A 12,135-nucleotide genomic window follows, 5' to 3' on the forward strand; every position below is an offset into this window, starting at 1 on the left:
ATTCTTTCGCCAAGATTTGGATGCCGATAGGCTCTCTTTACACCTGTCCATGCTTGGTGATATCGCCACACAGAATAAAGTGGTTCTAACTACCATGCGTGACATAATGAAGTTTCTTTTGGAGGACATCACCCTCCAGGAGTTTCTGCCTGAAGTTGCCAAATTCATGATGGTCCTCCGCATTGTGCCAGTGACGACAGCCACAGCCGAAAGGTCATTCAGTGCTATTCGCCGACTGAATACATAGTTGAGATCTGCAATGGGGCAGAAGAGACTAAGCAGCTTAGCGGTACTCCACATACATCAAACTGTGCTTGATAATTTGGACCTGAGACCGTTCGTTAATGAGTTCATAAAAAAATAACCCAGTGCGTAGAGCAACTTTTGCTTTATTTTAAAATCATTTTCATATGTTTTTGTTGTGTATGTCACTTTATATCTTAGTGTACATGCTTTTCGTTTTTTATTATTATTGCAAAATTAAATTTAAAAAGTTAAATATTGTAGCAAGAACAAAAAAGTAAAACTTATTTTCCTGCTATTTGTGTTAGCATTTATGTAAATAATTAAATAAAACTGTTAAGTATTGTAAATATTCGTTATTTTATGGGTACATCAACACTAAGGTTATTTGCAACCCATCACATGTCTGTTGCGGACATTAAAACACACCCATGTCCTCGCCGAGACTCGAACCCGAGACCTCTGGATCAAAGCGAGTTGAGTCGACCACCCAACACGTTCGGCTACCGAGGTCGGCATACAACTGTTAGGTTGGCCTCTTAATGTAAATACTTACTTTTCAATAAAAATGTTAATTGTTATCTAAAAAAAAAAATGAGCAGACACAAAAGACATAAAGCGACTTTGAAACAATTTCTAAACGTTTTTCATGTTACATTTCATTTGCATGAGGAATATAATAGCTGCTTAAAAACTGCTTGCTATACGAAGACATAATTTTTATTTTTAAAAAAGGGAGGGAGTGAGTCATTCATTTATTTCAGTGATCAGAGCCCCCCCCAATAATTTTGACAAGTCGGCGCCCCTGGTCATTTGTGAATATACTTAAGTACATACTGTATGTCCCGCACCGTGGACTTGGCCTAAGGCCTAAGCTTTGAGCTTTGAGTAAGAACTTTTCGGCCTGTGTATGGGACCGGTAGCCACCCACAATCGTGAGGAAACTAGGGAGATTCGAATGAGTAGCTTAATCCTGTCACGGAAACCTACAACATCGACTGGGGGGTTTGTCGTAGTGACCACACGTCACCCTGTCACTGGTTGAACAATCTCCTACCTCTGCTGAGGCATGTGGGAATAAGGCCTGCAGTCGGTAGGTAGGTTCTGGCCCTCACGGGCTACTGCGACGTGGGTTATTATTATTATTACTTAAACAAATACTAACCAGGGGCGACGATTGGAACAAGGGGGTGGGGGGTCTGAGATGGGCCATACTCCACATGCTCAAACAAATTGAGAAAATGTCCATTGATATAAAAACGCACAATGAATTTAGCATGGTTGAGTTGAGTTGAGTTCGTGTTTTAAGTCGTCCACTTTATGCACAGTAAGGCTAATCGGGACTGAACCTTCAGTTTAAGGTGGGATGCGAACCACTTGTACCTCCACCGGAACCTGAATTTAGCATGGAATATAAAGACCAGTTACGTGCCTAATCATTATAAGAAATATCAAATCTCAACGTATAGTTCATATGGAAGTTTCAGCGCCAAAGATTGCTATGATAGCTTTGATTGCCGTATCATAACACTAGAGGTCCTTGTCACGATTCCCTGATAAAGCATAATTCATTGAATCAGTTCAACTTTTATAAGCATTTTCATTGCAAATCTACAGAGGTACAACTGCCAGTTTAATAATAATAATAATAATAATATTTACTAAAAATAAAAATAACACTGACATTCGCTTAAGATAGGTAACGAATTTTTCCTATATTTGTAGCATAAACTCCAGTTTTATGAACGTTTATGCTGTAACTTAAGCCTGAAATTTGGAAATTACGCATACAATTCCAAGGAGAACTATGCGTTTCCGTAGTCAAATTCTCATGTGTTTTAAGTTGACAAAATCATATATTTAGTTCTATTTCATTAGATCTACTCAGTGATGACAAAGATAATTTCAAATAGTACACTCAAGCTGTAAAATATAAATTTGTAAATTATTGTTAAGTATTGTTCATATTCCACAATGTGCTAATGTTAAAAATTTAAAATTTTATAAACCAAGTACTCCGTCTCAAAGAGGCAATTTTGAAAAATTGTGTAAACATCGTACCACTAAAATATTATCCAGCCATTTTTGCCCCAAATTTAACGTCTTGCCACATATACGAATATACAGGGTGCGCCTAAAATACATAGAGAGTTTCAAAGATTTTCAGAAAGAAGAGTTTTAATAACATAGCTGCTACTTACATGGTTGAAAGATTGATTGATTGAATGGATTGGTGTTTTAAGTACACTTTATGTACAGATAGGCTAATCGGGACAGGACCTACAGCTCAAAGTGGAATCCCACTATTTGCCTCCACCTAGTATCGAACACGGGAACCCTTGATTACGAGGCGACGACGCTACCACTGTGGCATCCGGGAAGCCCCACATGGTTAGAAGACTATGTCCAGAAGTTTACATGGCTAAGTTACAAATTTTCTACGTATGACTCTTTTGTAACACGACAGATGTCAATGCCATAGTTCAGTTCTCTACAAAGTAGACTTTTTCCCTTGCACAGACAACCAGTTTCCTCAAATTTCTTGCTCTTATCGTTGATGGACTGCCTTCTTAGCCTGTCCGTGTTCTAAAACTACGCTGTAAAACAGTAACAGAATTTGTTTTTGCAAGTTCAAGCTGCTTAACTGACTGACGTCAAGAGCGCTCACGTGATGGTGACGTCACGAAAACAAACGAAAAGTGGGATTCGTAAACTTGAAGGCTTTCTCTACAAAAGAGTATTAAATGCTTCCTGATAAAACAAACAATTTTCGATAAGAAACTATTATAAAGCGTTTAATCAGTCAATTTGTTTTAGATTCACCTTGTATATATTACACATATTAAGGATAGAGGATTTCTTCATCCACTTTCTCTGTATAGGTAGCTCAGTGCTTCGAATGGTCTGAGAAGAGGTTTAGATTCGAGTTTCGGCTTGGAAATTTGTTTTCCCTTTGACTTTGTCCTTTCATCTAATTATCGTTCATGCCAATGAAGAACTAGACTAGCATCGCTAGATAAACAAAATGCAAAGGAATTCCTACTGAGTTAATTCTACCACCCAGATTAACCACTGCTTTTCCAGCAGTTGCTTCTAATTTTCTGTCTGGAATGCGCATAGTGAAGCCCTGAGCCGCAGGTCAGCTAATATTTGAACAAGAGCGCTTCCAGAGGGCACGATTGTGTGTTGCCTGAACAAAACGCCCAGGGGAATTTTTGTTTCAATACAAGCAGCTGGACTAAAAAATCGATTGTCAGCTGTCCGCGATGGCATTGGCTTCATCATTCTAATTGTGCGAAGCCCTGCCTCTCGCTCAAAATCCCGGCATCGATTTTATGAAGAAAGGAAAATGTACATGATATTTACGTTTTTTATACCAGGCACGTTCATTGAAATTTAAATCATTGATACTATCCTGTAAGTGGATTATATGAAATACATTTTAAAGTAAAAAATGGAACAATACCGTATAAACACCTGTTTGTTTAGATTAAGGGATCGTTGATAGGCTATGTGAAAGCCTGTGGCCTCTCGCTTGCTAAGCGAGAGGAACGTAACGTCGTAAGGGAAAGAGGAGTAGCCCTGAGGAGCTACGTCTACACTCAAACTGAAAGGGGATTAGTCCCTTGAAATAAGTACAACACTCATGATTAAATTTAAACACTTCCATTGACTGGTCTGGCAGAGGTGTGAGAGAATAATATACAAGCATTTAGGAACGTTCGTTACCTGACCATCTGGATGTGACGATCGAATCGCTGGTGAGTAGATGAAACACTGATGAACTCTCCTGAAATAAAACTCTTTTCCGGTAGCGTACTACTACTCGCTGTAACTACTTTAGTAGTCCGGTAATCCGACATTAAGTCGGAGGCAACAACTATTCAAGCCATAACTTTCTTAGTTCAACAACATGTATAATTCCTAGGCACCGACTGTGCACGCAATAGATTTCAGATACTGACTGTGGAAGAAATATTCTCGCGAGCTGTTTAAATGAACTTTTTTGAACTTTCGGCCGTTGAGAGACCTCGTCTCTCAATAACGGTGCTTTCCTGTGTTAGCATTATCTTTCCAGCGGTTCCAGAAGAATTCGTATCGGAGGATTTTTACATCCACTGAAAATCGCAGGTATCATTTGCTTGAAATAAGCTCTTTCACGCTTCTTTCATACTCGGGCCCTTTTTATGAAATGATTAGACTATCGGACTATGGCGGCCGGGCTCCTGGATTTGAGTCGTGCCTTCGGCATGGTACGATACTTAGTCCAACCAACCTAGAATTTTAAATACTTAGATTTTTAAGTCTTTATTGCTGTATTTGGTGGCATAACTGAAAGTATAAAATAACGAGATGTGGAATTTCATCTCCAAGCTGCTACGTTCTAATCTTGCTCCATTAAATACCGTACACTAGATGTCAATGCTCAACCGTATACTACGCAACAGCTTCTATTCATGGAATTAACACAATAATCCAATTCACATCAAAAAAATAAACTAATCAAAATATTCGACAAATACAAACCATTTGTTTATTGATTGTTTACATACAAAATATTAAAAATTATATGTATGTGAGAGGAACAACGATTGCGTTTATTAATAATCGTAAAGTACGTATCTAGAAATCAAATTTAATATATATGGGAATTTTGATCAAATTCTCAAATACTGCTTTCGCTGATTTGGTTAAATATACCTCGCTTTTGTGTCACTTATATCTAACCGCGAAGATGAGGAGGAATGATGATATGGTGAAGGAACACTCACAAGGAACATTTATACCCAGGCCGGGATTCGAATCTGGAACCCGGAACGTTCAAGCAGCTGTGATTACCACACCGGCACGAAGGCAGGTGAAACTTCAATTCCAATCATTGCTGTACTGAATTTCCATTACACCCTCCAGAATATAGCTAGTACGAAAGTGAATTAAAGATTGCTATTAAACTCTTTTCTGTAGTTTCCCTTGAATCTTACATTGTGTGTGTGTGTGTGGGGGGGGGGTGTTCGTTTATTTACACACACTAAGAAGGGCGTGTACAAATTAGCACACATTATGCACTAAATATTGACAAAGGATTTGATCAGTTTCAAGCTGGTGTGAATTTGGCAAAATCACGTTGAAATTCAAATTTGCTGGCAAACCATGTGTGTACAAATTCTGGGATAGCGTGCACAAATTATGCAATAAATATTGCATATATTATTTTTTTATTTAGATCAAATGGTTGTGATTACTTCATGCCATTCTGTTTGGGGCAATTCACTGCTAATGTATACTTGTGTCCGAACAGAATTTTGTTATTGGTAGGTTAATTTATTATACGACGCACGGTTTTAGAAGCGATATCGGGCGGAGCCCAACAGAGGGTGTGCGTGGCGACGAGCCAATGGCAGGAGTGCAACGTTGTACAGTTAGGAGACTGCGGCGCGCGAGTTAAACGCCGTGTTTTGTATTTTTCTTGCGCGCAAGAAGTTTTCATAAAACTCGCTACTTTAAGGTTCATCATAAGATGGAACATGACATTTTTAACCTGACTGTCTAAGTACCATGAATTTCCGTCGCCTACAGCCGGAGTTATCGTTTCTCGAAGTAACATGGGAAATAACACGTCTCGACACACACACAATGACCCTTTCCTTTTCCTTCCGTTTGTTGTTTTTTTCGTTGCCACCGTGTGGACCCCGCTGAGTTGTTGTGTCTTGGTAAAGCTATTTGGCTGAATATGCACAATGATCCTTCATTCACGAACATTGCGAGTCAGTTAAGCCAGTTTGAGTTCAGCTCTTTCGTAACAAGGGCGGTGTAAGATAATTTTATTCGTACGCCACGAAGAACAGTTTATGAGGATGGGTGATGATATGATGATATGATGAAATTGACGAAGGGACACTTACAAACACCTATTCCCGGGCGGGGATTCGAACCCGGAACTCCTGGCGTTGTAGCGCGTTGTGCAATACAGCCCTTATGTTCGATAATTGTGCAATAGTGTGTGTGTGTGCGTGAGTGTTATTTAATAATGTCGCGCCGGCACCATTGTGGAGTAGTTAGCATATCGCGCTACGACGCCAGGAGTCCCGGGTTCGAATCCTGGCCTGGACATGGATGTTTATGAATGTCCCTTCATCAATTTCATTATATCATCACTCATTCCCATCTTCGCAATTAGCCAACAGTGACAGAAAAGCGAAGTAAAATAAAGCAAATCAAATCAAATTAATAATGTCGTTCTCGAAACCTAGTACGTACCAGTAGTACAGGCACCAAGGGTAAAATACTCGTATTACGTTCACAAGGCAGAAATCTTACTTTTAAAGTATATTCTTACTTGAAGGAATTGGCGTTCGCAAGACGTGCGTGCTGAAACAGTGTTCTCTGAGTCGAGAACTTGCGGCTAAAGCGTTTGGTGTATATGTGCACACCGTGTTGCGTATTATAAAACGGTAAAATATCTACCAGAGAAATCGTTGAACCCCTGTTCAAATCTCCTGTGGAACATGCCAGAAAACAGAAACGAGAGTGATGATGATGACCTTTGCAGTTCCTCTGCAATAAATACCTTCAAACTTCTTTCAGGTACGAGTTTCTCTTATATGGTGCAGTGATATGATATAATCCTGTATAGAATTATTCACTATATATTTCATTGTAATCAAATATCACGTGCATGCATTAATATATATAAAAAGTTGAACATTGGACGCAACGAATTCTCTGTGTTTCCCTTCCGCTAGCACTTGGTTTGACAACAGCGCGAGAGCACTGGCTGCGTATTGGCTAAACTCATGTTCCTTCTAAAAGCGTACGTCGTATAATACCATTACTTACGTGTGCTATGGAATCGCTAGTTTCATAGAAACGCGTTTCGTAAACTGTTGACATAATTTAGGATGTCATACATAAAAGGTAAAAAAAAAAAAAGAAAGTGCTCCCCTGTGCATATCACCACGCCATGAAGGCGTATAGGGGGTGTGGGGTAACCCCCCACACTTTCTTGATCCGGTCGTGAGTGGGGGTGATGTGATCAGCATCACGCCCCTGACCGCCTTTACCCCCCAGGGTTTCCCCCAGGTACCCATGTTATTCGACTCTGGGTGGGCACCCGGGCCGCTTCCATCGTTAGAAAAGTTCCTGGATTTGAACCGGCCGAGGATCGAACCCGAGACCTTTAGCATGGTAGTCAGACTCGTTACCGACTGAGCCACCGCGGCTCATACATTTGTGAAAATATCATTCTTATGAACCCAGAAAAAATATGTAAAATCGTAACGACAGAGAAACTCGAACGCGCTAAATATAACACGTACATACATACATATATATATAAAACATTGAACCATTTTTGATTGGTCCAGCTGCCTTAAACTACGAATACAAACTTTTCTGTCTACACTAGGTTTTATGTGCTTTCCTAGTTTGTCATTGTGTGTGAAATTCAACCTAGGGTTCGTAATTAGATACATCACCTAAATTATCCAGAAAATGCTTGAAATAGTATTGTTATTATAATAACACCATTATTACCTCCCAAGTAGTTGAATGTAATGTATGCGTTCTGTTATTGAACATATATTTTCTTTGTATTTTAGCCTATTTTTTCTTTGTTAAAATCATTTCAAAAATTATAATTCTTGTTAATAAAAACACCGTCCATGTTGAAAGACTTGAAACAGGGGACAGGGAACTGCGGAGCCAATTGTGGAAAAAGCAACAGTTTCCCAGGATATATTTATCTTGTGTTCTGTATATACGTATGAGGGTCACCCAGAAAAAAAGGAACTTTTGGTGTAAATCAAAAACTGTAAATGATATGTGGAAACACATTTATCGTACAGAAAACTACATACTTTACTCTACTTTCCCATGCCCATTCAAGCATTTATCATAGCGTGATATCAGTTTCTTGATACCGTCATTCAGTGCCGGTTGTACAAGCCGCAAACCACAGAGCATGGGAGCCCGGAGACAATAAAGCCCTCAGCCGTTGACATAGTACAGGGTTCGTATATGCGTACGTAGAAAATAAACGTAGATACTCAGGGGTACAGAAACGAATACAATATATACAAGTAAAAGTAAAGTTAAAGTTAACTGCGAATATAGCAACCGATTTGGTTGGTTGTGTTGTTACAAGTCACATCCCATAATTAGATCGTAGCTATCGTCGCATCAGTTTGTAAGTAATTGCGTGATTGTATAAACCCGAAGTCGCCATAAACACATCTCGAATGACATATGGATTGGATAATTCCTACTTCTCCAAAGCAATAACTCAAAATCGCAATTGGCTTAGCAATATGATGTAGCAGTGGCGTGTCAAGGATTTTCGTAGGAGGAGATTTTCGTTTATAAAAAAATTAGCCCAAGTCGTAGATAATAACACCCACCCCCCCCAAGTTCCTACTTAGATCGTCACTAGATATATCTATTTTTTAATATAGTTTTCAAATGCTATTGAGTATCAATTGCTTATGTGATAATCAAGTAAGCCACATGCAAGGTGTTGGGTGTAAGGGGCAACCTTCTGGCAAGGCACCAAAAGCTAAATGTATTTATGTATATCCTCCGTAGGGCTGTGTTATCCTGTGTTTGTCCTTCTGTGTGATGAGTGTCCCCCTTTACAGCCCCAGCTTTTAATATGTAAGGAGGTCTAATTGTTGGAGGACAAATGTCACCTATGTATTGAAGTGCCCGCAAATTCAAAATCAATCAATCAATCAAACCACATGCAATGTGGTCATTATAGGAGGGGTTATATGTATTTCATTATTTAAAAAATATATCTATTTCCTTAAGGGCGAGAGGATGATTTTTTTAATACAAAATAAAAAAAGCAGTTTGTACGAGATTAATGAATCGTAATTCTACTTAATTTCTATATTGCGTAATGAATGGAACTGTGCATTTTACATATTTTACTCAGGAACTAGGATATATTACTTACTGATTGCTAAGTTTGATTGTTTGTTTGATTTGTTGTTTTAAGCCCACTTTATGCACAGAAAGACTAATCGGGACTGAACTTACAATTTAAAGTATGATCCGAACGACTGTGCCACGTGCCTCCTCCGGGTATCGAACCGGGACCCCTTGAAAAGAAAGCTGATTTCTAAGAGTTGTTGTAAGATAATTATTGTTATTTCTTCTTTTGAGCACTAGTAATGACTCATCTATAGCTCTTACTTTTGGGGGGACACAAGGGAAGGGTATAAAAATTGATTGTTGAGGTCAGAAGATATGGGGATTATTATTTGTAGTAATAGTCAATTGAGCACATTTCACACATTGAAATTACTTCAACATTTGAGTATGACAGATTCCCAGAGAGGAATGAGACGATACATTATTTGGACTATGCAGACTAACTCTAGATAATCGAAATTATTTTGTAACGTCTGAATAATGTAAATAGAACTAAATAACTCATAATTCAGAAACCACTTATTTAAGAAAATCTAAGTGTTGAGAAAACAATGAAAAACTATCCTACTGCGTTAAGAAAAGTCAGACAATGACCATTTAAATAATAACATAAAGGACAACATTATGGAGTTTCTTTGCCTGTTGTATATACAGATACATTTCTTTAATCTAGGAAATCACAAATTTGTTGATAGTGGTCGATAGAGAGTTTCTGAAATATGTGATTCAATTAGAGTTCTGTAGCCTTTTTAAACCAACGTTACGGCTGCTTTCGATATTAAAATTAAATATCCCCACACATATTTTAATGTTGCCGCTTAAAATACTGCAGTACTTATTGCCTGGGTGTTTGGAATTCTGAACCAATGATCAAACGGCTTCCATCTTACAACTGCTTCTGCGATATATACGTTTCAGGAATTAGAAGAGGAGGCTGAGTAACTTAATATGGAGGAATAACTATGGGAAAATCCTAGCCTGCTTACCTTTCGGGGAGAGGCGTGGAATCTCCCGGCAGCCGGCCGAAAATAGGTCAAGGGCATGAAGGTCAGAGGAGATCAACAACAACGAGGCTTCTCTGTGTAACTTGCATTGTTGGCAGCAACAAAGAGTGTTGATTCGACACATCTGAAAGGAAGAAGAACATTTTGTCAAAAACACACTTGAGAACCATAAATGTTCTTAACTCTGGGTGGTTCTGGCGGAAAAAAAAATTACGTCGGTCGCGCAATTGAGATTCTATAAAACTATGAAATGTACATTTTAGTTAATAAATTAAATACACAGAACAAAATAAGTAATATTTCACATGTTAAAAATTTCAATGTACTTGTGCGACCATAAAATTGAAAAAAATAGTTGTTCTTTTTCTAAAATGTTTGTGTTAATTACACTTTATGCACATAAAAGCTAATCGGGACTGGGCCCACGTTTTAAAGTAAGTGAAACCTCTATTTTCCTCCACCGGGAATTGAACCCGGGACCTTTTGATTACAATGTGATGACGTTGCCACTGCAACATGAAGAAGGCAATTGAAAAAAAATAGGTTCTCTTGCAAATTCAATAATTGATTATTGAAAATATTTTTCATTTTTCACAGCATTATTACAAATATTACGCTGGTGGGTCATCTGATTCATACTGCTGAATCACTTTCTCTCGGAATTCCCAATAATAGCTGTTTTATCCGCTCTTTTACCTTCATGTTCACCTTATTACATCAACTGTTAAGCTATTGCAAAGTAATGTTAGTTTAATAGAAGTCACAAACACAAAAATAAACAAAAAAAACTGATTGTTAGTGAAACTAGTTACGGACTCAGAGACCGGGTTTTCAACGACTCACCACCTCCACCAATGGCCCGAAGATGTAACTAACACTGAAAAATGATCCGTGGTGTAAAGCAGGAAGGTCAAACACGAAGCTAGACAGAGGGAAGGTGTTGACAAAATAATCATTAATAAATTGCGACGTTGAAACCACACACTTAGAACTAGAGACCGTGCGCCAAAAACAAAGGGTTAAGGTATCTACACATTACATTTATGCACCAGATATGTTGTCTGATCGTGTATTGTGTATAGCAAGAAGCAAGAGGAAATTGAAAGTCATATTCTTTCTCTTTATTCAATTGCTTTTTGCAATAAAAGAGGTCTAACAATCAATTAATTCTTCAATGTGGTTTTGGAAACACGTGTATTGTTATTTCGAGCATATGCCTTCTTTGAAAGGCAATTTAGGGATCATACACGCTGACCTGCAGTCACTAGCTTGTACATGTGAAGAGATTCCAAAAAATAATCACTTCAAATTGCATCGTTTGAAGAGAACCGACTTTTATTAGTGTTTTAAGTATATGCACATAAGTCAGAGTGGTTAATGAAATGGGGCATTCCACAAAAAGTGGTCCTACTCCACGTTAATAAGAAAATAAATTAATTCGAAAGTTATTAATTGCATTAAAGTTTCAACGTTTGTGAATGCACATAAAAATATTATTATCACATGTTGCCTGTATACTTCACACACAAATGAAATCAAAATTTGCTAAGTTTTTGAAGCGTCATACACGTAACATATTTTCGTTAATGCTTTTCACACATTCACGCTATAGTCATTATTTTCCATTTGTTAGGAAAAACTTGAAAGTACTTCATAATTCTATGAAATAAGTTAATTATGAAAATTTTAATCCAATCGCATGTTTAGAATCTTATATTTTTTATGTGAAATGTGACATAAAGTAACATTTTAACATAACTTTTACACACAAAAGTTCCAATACGCTGTTAAATACCTTTTCATATAACTACATTCACTCATTCATTAACAATAATAAATTACAATTTTCCAAAATAGTATTTTGAACATAACCGTCTTTATTTACTGAAAATCTATAGGTTAGTCAATAATCACAAAACTGAGTCATCTGCTAGCATTGACGTCATAACATATGAAA

At 37.8% G+C, this 12,135-nt stretch overlaps 1 protein-coding gene across 1 annotated transcript in view; it reads right to left on the reverse strand.

Moving 5' to 3' along the window:
* Positions 1–10,880, reverse strand: part of LOC145980204 (dipeptidase 1-like) — a 186,195-nt gene extending 175,315 nt beyond the window's left edge. Inside the window, exons 1-2 of the mRNA XM_083113231.1 lie at positions 10,875–10,880; positions 10,161–10,302 (exon numbers count right to left, since the gene is read on the reverse strand). Coding sequence (XP_082969357.1) covers positions 10,161–10,302; positions 10,875–10,880 — 148 coding nt within the window. The remainder of the gene's footprint in view (positions 1–10,160; positions 10,303–10,874) is intronic.
* Positions 10,881–12,135: the final 1,255 nt, after the last annotated feature.

Source organism: Lepisma saccharinum, chromosome 27 (assembly GCF_977018435.1).
Source record: "Lepisma saccharinum chromosome 27, izLepSacc3.1, whole genome shotgun sequence".
NCBI lineage: Eukaryota > Metazoa > Arthropoda > Insecta > Zygentoma > Lepismatidae > Lepisma > Lepisma saccharinum.